The 7,863-nt window shown below is 45.6% G+C and overlaps 1 protein-coding gene across 1 annotated transcript; it reads right to left on the reverse strand.

Annotated features, from left to right (window-relative positions):
- Nucleotides 1-3,464: 3,464 nt before the first annotated feature.
- Nucleotides 3,465-6,001, reverse strand: LOC119282456. The gene is made up of 2 exons (XM_037562684.1): nt 4,412-6,001; nt 3,465-4,192 (listed from the first exon to the last, which is right to left on the reverse strand). The coding sequence occupies exons 1-2, from the start codon at nt 5,945-5,947 to the stop codon at nt 3,611-3,613; spliced, it is 2,118 nt and encodes a 705-aa protein (XP_037418581.1). The 5' UTR covers nt 5,948-6,001; the 3' UTR covers nt 3,465-3,610.
- Nucleotides 6,002-7,863: the final 1,862 nt, after the last annotated feature.

Raw genomic sequence — 7,863 nt, forward strand, 5'->3', positions numbered from 1 at the left:
GGGGCAAATAGGTCACTTAACTAAATCCTACATCTACCTAGCTACCTAATTTGGGAGGAGACAACTTCAACTAGTGGAGGGGAAGGAAAAAGAGAAAGGAGATGCATTAATGGAGGTGGTGTAGTTAGGTAGGAGTAATGAAGAGAGAGAAAGGTAGATAGAAGAGAGAGAGTAATGGGGGAGAAGTATTGAGGAAGAAGAAGAGTGAGAGTGGGAGCATGTGGGAGGTAGGGGAAAGGGAAGAGAGGAGGGGGAGGGGGGACGATGGGGAAAAGGTGGTGGGTTGGTGCGGATTAGCAGTAGCGCGGGACGTAAAACGCGCTGCTGATAAGGAAGTAGCAGCAGCGCGCTTTCCTCAGAAGCGCTACTGCTAACCGGGACAAAAAGTGTGTCCAATTTGAAAATTAGCAGCAGCGACCTCAGAAAAACCGCGCTACTACTACAGCTTTAGCAGTAGCGCGGCTAGCGATACCGCGCTGCTACTAAATGGAGGTGAGGGGGCACTGTCGGTCGATATTTGTAGCAGCGCGTGTTACACAGAGCGCGCTACTGCTAAACACTTGTCAGTAGCGCATTTTCCTCACCCGCGCTACTGCTAATTAGCAGCAGCGCTCCTTTTTGATCAGCGCTGCTGCTAAGATTCTGTGTATAGGGTTTTCCCTAGTAGTGTCTAGTCAATTAATTCTAGACCTAATAAAATGAATAATGACATAAAAAAGACCTATGTTTTGCAGGAACATTGGTTCCTTCCCGGTGCGGCAAATACCGGGCACTCGATATGTCCTAGTTTGTAGCACAAGTCATCCCGAAATTCACGGAAAATTTCAGCATGACCTTTGCTAAAAAGTGGACAAATCGAGCACCTGAAATTTTCCGGAACGGAAATGAATCAACATTCCGGCAAAACATAGGCCGGTCGGCTTCATTCCCTCGAAACAACAAAATGCCACTTGGGCACAATTGAGGAACTTTCATATATCATGACCACTTCAATGTTTCACACTTCAAGAAAATCTACACAAATTTCAAATTATGAACCCTAGAACTCAATTCAAATTATGTCCTATTGCCCTAACCCTACTTCCCTAGTACTTAAGCATCTACAAGTACTAACTAATTAGATGAACCCTAGCTAGCTACTTAAGCATCTACAACTACTTAAGCACCCATTGATGAACACTAGGAATTATACAACTACTTAAGCATACATTGGATGCAGAACAACTATAAAAGTACTTAAGCAACTATACATACAACCCTATAATATATTTAGTTAACTACTTAAGCATATACAAGTTTGTCCTAAAAATAATATTTCATTAAGTACTTAAGCATAGACAAATTTGTCCTAAAAATCCAGTTAACTACTAATTTCATTCATTTAGGTCAATCATTTAACTTCACCTAATTAACCTAGTAAAACTCTACCTCCCTAACTAAAAAACATCTAATTAACATCTACTAGTACCACTACTGCCCTAACCTAATTAACCTAAGTTAATTCCTAGGGTCCTGTTATATGTTGCTGCTCTACTGCCCTAACCTAATTAACATAAGTTAATTCCTAGGGTCCTGTTATATGTTGCTGCTCTAGTGCCTTAACCTAATTAACCTAAGTTAATCTAATTAACATCTACTAGTACCACAACTTCTAATTCCTAGGGTTCATAACTAAATTCACCTAAGTTAATTAACCTAGAGAGGAGGGTTTATTCGCCCTAGCAGAGAAAGAGAGAGAGGAGGGTAGGGGAGAGGAGAGGGAGAGCCTTACGGTCGGCGGCGAGGGCAGGCTCGGGCTTGGACGGCCGAGGTCCTGGGCGGGCTCGGTGGTGGTGAGGTCGAGGGCGGGCTCGGGCGGCGGCTGTGAGGTCGAGGGCGGCGGCGGTGAGCGCCTCGGGTGGCGGCGGTGAGGTCGAGGGCGGCCTTGGGCGGCGGTGGTGAGGTCAAGGCGGCAGGGCGATCGACAGTGGCGATGGAGGAGTTGGGGGATAGGGGGAGAGGGGGAAAAGGACTTAGCAAATTTTTGAGCCCGCGCGTCCGGGGTTAAGTCAAAATAGCAGGAGTGCGTTTTGCTAAAACGCGTTATAGCTAACTTAGCTATAGCGCTTTTCACCAAAATGCGTTACTGCTATGCCTTTGTCTTTTAATTTTCTTTTTCTTTTCTTTTTCTTTACATTTTCTTTTTTTCATTTCCCCTTTTTCTATTTCTTTGATTTTCATTTACTTTTCTACTTATTTTTCTATTTATTTTCTTTTTCATAGCAGTAGCGCTCTACACCAGAAACACGCTGCTACAAAGCATTTATCAGTAGTGTGCTTTAGGAAGAACCGCTACTACTATTGCTATCCTACCGGCAACAGTTTGAGAATTTTATTAGTAGCGCTTTTTCCTGCAGGCGCGCTACTGCTATGACCATATCTGTAGCTTGCTTTATTGGCACACGCTACTACTAATTATCAGTAGCACCCTTTCCAGACCCGCGCTACTTCTATACCTCTGTGTATAAGGTTTTCCGTAGTAGTGATGATGCAGCCGGGGCGCGAGCGCGGCCAGCAGGGCCATGGCATTGTCTGGACGTAGGCCTCGGGATGTCAAAATCTCCGTCGTGTTCATCGGAAACTTCGACGGCGTGTGGCACAGCAGGTGCATTGTGGCGGTACAGTGATCATCTGGGTCACGATTTGTACCGACTCCCTATAGTGCAGTCAACAAATCCCTCTTGATCCAAGAACATCGACATTGGTCGGTGACGTATTCGTCATCTTAGTTCTTGGGAGGAAAATCCACACCATAGGTAGATTAAATCTGTAAAATAAAGTAATCGCAAAAACGGAATCGTGTTCTTGGGAGGAAAATCCACACCATAGGTAGATTAAATCCGAAAAATAGACTAATCACAAAAACGGAATCGTGATGACATGGGGAATCCATTTTTGCAAAAGACAGATCGAATCTTATACGTCCGCGTGAACGACGAAAGCCTGCTTGATGCATGCTTGACGCAGGCTTGATGAAGAGTTGGTGGAGCATAGCGTGCTGATAACGTGTTCCGCAACTCGGCCGGCGAGTCCGGTCCGAGGTTGCGGAGCGAGAGCGAGCGTTATAGACGAAGTAGTCAAACACGCAAAAGTACATGAACACAGGGAAGTATGGAGGAGACTATCTTTATTAATCAATGATCAACTGTTACAACGATTGCTACTCGTCTCTTTATATAGGGGGTAAGGGGTCAAGAGATAAGTACACACATAACGTAAAGTGTCGAACTGGAAGGGGCTATCCAACAAATACCTCCCTTATTTTTCACTTCTCTCAGGCGACCTGGTGTGGTGAAACAATCCCTACTTGCCTAGTTAGGCAAAAATTGATGCTCTGCATAATCAACTAGTAGGTACACTGAGGTATGCGTGACATACCATAGTTGATTCTTGACATGGTACTAGTTTCAGAGGTACACTTAGATATGAGTATATGACATAATATAGTCGAATCTTAACATGGTACTAGTTCAGAGATACACTGAGATATGACATAACATAGTTGATTCTTGATATGGTTATAAGATAAACACGCAAGACAAAGATTAATAAAGCCGGCAAATGATAAGTCTTAATTTGATGAGAGCTCCCCACCGACAATGGTAGAGGGCGACTTGACTTCCGGTTCCCCGTAGTTACTAACAAGCTCCATTGCTTCTGTGAGGAAGGACGCAAGAATCCTGTCAGGCTTCCCTGGTTTCGCTGCGTTGTCACCACTTGCAAAATCCATGGATCTGTCAAGAAAATGCATCTTTCTGCTACAAGCCTTCGACAGTGCTTCCACCAAGCTCTCCAAGTCTTGTTTGGGGTATCTGCTACCTCTGCATTTCATCATTGATATGACCATCCTGCTGGCAAGCTTAAGTAACTTCAGGCAACTGCCCACGGGATAACTATTAGTTTCCACCATCTCCCTGAGCTTCACTGCAAGGCTAAATTCACCGATTGCGTCATCAAACTGACCAGCCAAGTACTGATCAGCACTGATGAATGTCTCATGTACTGTGACACAAAGGAATAATAGAGATGTTTGTATTTTCCGGATGTCATGTTCCTGAGCAGAAGAATTGATGTTGTTCTGGGGATTATTTTGCAAAGCACCGCCTTGTTGACCAGTTGGTGTTGATTCTGGTGTAAATATTTTCTTGACCACCTGCAAATGACAAGAGTATGCTTAATTTGACAGGTGTGGGTATTAAATAAGACATGATCATTTATCTTCTTATGTAGTACTCCCTCCGTCCCATAATGTAAGACGTTTTTTTGACACTAGTGTAGTGTCAAAAAACGTCTTATATTATGAGATGGAGGGAGTATATGAGAAGATGTTAGTGTCTGGGAACTTTTAATGTATTTATTGGTTAGGGATTACCTTCGGAATGACATAAATCATGGATTCTTTGAGTATCTTGAGGCATTCATCATCCCTGGTGTAATGGAGACATGCACGTTGTAGGATTTCTGCTACAATCATATGGCATCTGTTGTATCCATTACTTAAAGTGTCAAGATCATCTGTGAAAGAGTAAAGTGCAGAACCATTTACTTGTAAGATAATTGCGGCATTACTTCCATCATGGACACATAGCTTCATCAGTGCTTCAAGTGCCGCTAATCTGGTGGAGTTAGTGGTACTGTAAGTATAGATGTCTGCCATCTTCTGTATGAAATCTTCTCTGGTTGTGGTCGGCCTTTGCATGTGTAGGTTGGTGACAATCCCCATAGCCAATGTCTCCATCTCTTGAGAGCATTCATCACACCCCAGAATCCTCTTCATGTTTTTGACTGCTTCCACTTCCAGGTTTGTATCACGAAACAACTTGGTTCCTGTGTCCCCTTCCCCATGACCATAAGCAGCCGTGAGCTGCTGCATCACGTTCAACGATTCCCTTACTAGGGGTTTCCAATCTTCATGATCAGTTTGATGGTAAAGGTCAGAGGTTAGAGGTGTCATGATCTTGGTGAGAAGACCTGGAGTGTGGATGATGAGTCTACAATTATTCTCATCGGCTGTGAGCACGTAAAGAACATGCAGACATTCCGACATGCGCTTCAGGTAATCATTCTCCTTGGGAAAATATTCACTCTCTTGAAATGTGCCGTTCATCGACGATATGCACTGGATCACTTCCGGAAGCTGCTCCTGTGAGGCCCCATCGGCTATGTGCAGCACTAAACTAGCGGCGTACCTCGTTACATAACTTCTCCCATAATATTGACCGATACCATATTGGGGGGCTGTCGGATTGGATAGGACCAACAGTTGACGGAAGATGTGGTTGGAGGGTGCGTACAACATCAGCTGCCTTATTAGCATGCGCTGCTCCATAAACTTGTGTGATGCCCCCTGGTCAATTGGCCCAAGGATTGTGCTCAGGATCTTTAACCCGGACAGGTAGTCTTCAGGCAACTTATCAGGCCCCATCAGGTCCACAGCATATGTCACAAGGTTCCTTCTTTGGGAAAAGTATGGATTCTTGGCGCATCCATTATGTATTTCTCTCATGTATTCATGAACTAATCCCCTTTCTTCCAAGCCGTATGCTTTTGCGACTTTGGTCACTGCTATTTTTGTTACAAAAGTATTGAGCACTGTTCTATAGATCGTGAATGCACCTTGGACCACGACCATGATGTACAAGACATCAAGCGCCGGATTCATGTTTGCTTTGCTAGAATCTCCATCCGTGCCCCCGTAATCGTACTGTTTTAGTCGCCACAGGGAAACCCCGGTGGCGATGTAGGGCCCCCAAACCAAGATAGCTGAACCGCAGAGCCCCACAATGCAGAACGCCGTTAATTGGACATTGTATGCGATAGATCCTAAAAGTTGTTTAACAAGCACCACAACTCTTAAGATAATATTTCCTGATGGCGTTGTGCTATGCAGCAATATATTACCCACCATACCCAATCCCGCAACTGACGTTCCAACTGAGATCAACTTGTCATCATCCCCAAAGCTATCGACCACCCTGTTTATGTTGTAAAGCTCAAAGTTAAATAAAATGTGGAACTTCGTCGCATAATTAAAAATAAAATAACAATAAAATGTGGAACCTTGTGTTGATCTACTTTAGATCTATGCGTCTCAAATGGGCTTCCCACTTCTAATTTGCCCATAAATTTCTTGGGTTGTGGAATCTTTAACTACAGTGTCATCCATATTATACACAGGGCTTCCTAAAACAGTACTCTATCATGAACCTATGGTTTTAAATGATTAGCTTTGCATTTTGAGGTTTTCAGAAAATTGTGAGCATGGATGTACTAGTTTTCTAGTCGTCATTATTTGGCACACTGCTTGGCTACACGTGTCTAAAAAGTCGCTCTTCTTGTACACGTGAGAATCGCAAACCAAGCATTGAAGTGAGCTGATTTATGCACGACACATGTTAACAACCACCCATCACTTTGGTTGGATGTGGTTATAGCCATCGATCATAGCTTGGTCTAAAAATCGCTCACTAAAGTGTCGTGTGCTGATTTCGCTGAAGAGTTCCCGCCTCGTGATATTTTTCCTGATTATAATAGCGATAAAATTCTTGGGTAGTTGTGCAATTGCGACCTCTTTGGTTGAACTTCACAGAGACTGCTCCACGGCATGACGAGCCTACCGACAAAAATGTCACCAACCCGATGTTGCGCATTAACCCACATTACACCTGCACTGCTATCGTGTGATCAACTCTTTGCACTTAATGGAAAATTACCGTAGAACAATTGTTCTACGGTCTCGGCTTCAAAAAAAAAACTCTTTGCATTGTCGGGTTTAACGCCAGCTAGTGGCTACTAGCAAGGGGAAGTAAGAGCATCTCGACCAGCCAGCTAGTGGCTACTAGCAAGTGGAAGTAACACCATCTACAACCAGACCTCCACATACCCACACCAGCCCACAAGTGGAAGTAACACCAGCCCGCTCATTGTCTGGACAAGAAAATGCCACCTAAGCACACCATGCAAATCCGGCTTTAACGCTTAGACTGACCGACATCTCACATATCCGGCCCTTATCTGGGGTGGATATGGCGACGTCCGGACCTGGGCAGCGCATAGGACTGGCAACAAGGGCCCACGCGGTCACACGTAGAAACCGTCAGTCCGACGGGAGCCTCCTCCTATCCTTGATGTGGCCCGGTTCATGGCGTCGCGTGGTGCCACTCTGGTGTGCCGCCCGAGATAGCAAGTCTGGCTATTTAAGCTGGATGGCGGCAACCCAACCTCAGCCCCTCCTCATTTCTTCCCTCTCCCTCCCTTATGCGCCGCCACCTTTCATCCGCCTACCTTAGCCACTAGCCATGGCCCAACAGAGGAGCACCCCCTACGCCATGCTAACGCCGGAGCACCAGTTGCAGCTGTTGGAGGAGATCCGGGCCAGGCATGATGCTCGGATCACGTCGCTCTGCCTCGAAATTTGCCGCAGTCGGAGGAGTAGGAGGAGGATGAGGAGCCGGAGGAGCAGGACATTGTTGCCATGGAGGAGGATGATGCTGCCATGGAAGAGGAGGAGGAGCTAGCGGCGGAGGACGCGTAGGTGGAGCCGGAGGAGGTGGTGGAGGCAGATTTGGTGCCTGCGGGCTTCGACATGGCCAACGCCATGGCGGAGTTCAAGGTGGCCTAGGCTGACCAATTGGCGGAGCAGTAGGCCCTCATCGAGTCCTTCCAGTCAGAGTACAAGGTGCAGGCCCACCGTCGCTTCCTCTGCCGGTGGGCGGCAGAGATCGACGTGGAGGACGAGTATTGTAGTTATTTTTGGTAGTACGTAGATCTTGTTGTTGGATGGTTTTTTATGGAAATTCTATTCAAGAAAAGGCAACTATGGTT

This window comes from Triticum dicoccoides, chromosome 3B (assembly GCF_002162155.2).
Source record: "Triticum dicoccoides isolate Atlit2015 ecotype Zavitan chromosome 3B, WEW_v2.0, whole genome shotgun sequence".
NCBI classification, from domain to species: domain Eukaryota; kingdom Viridiplantae; phylum Streptophyta; class Magnoliopsida; order Poales; family Poaceae; genus Triticum; species Triticum dicoccoides.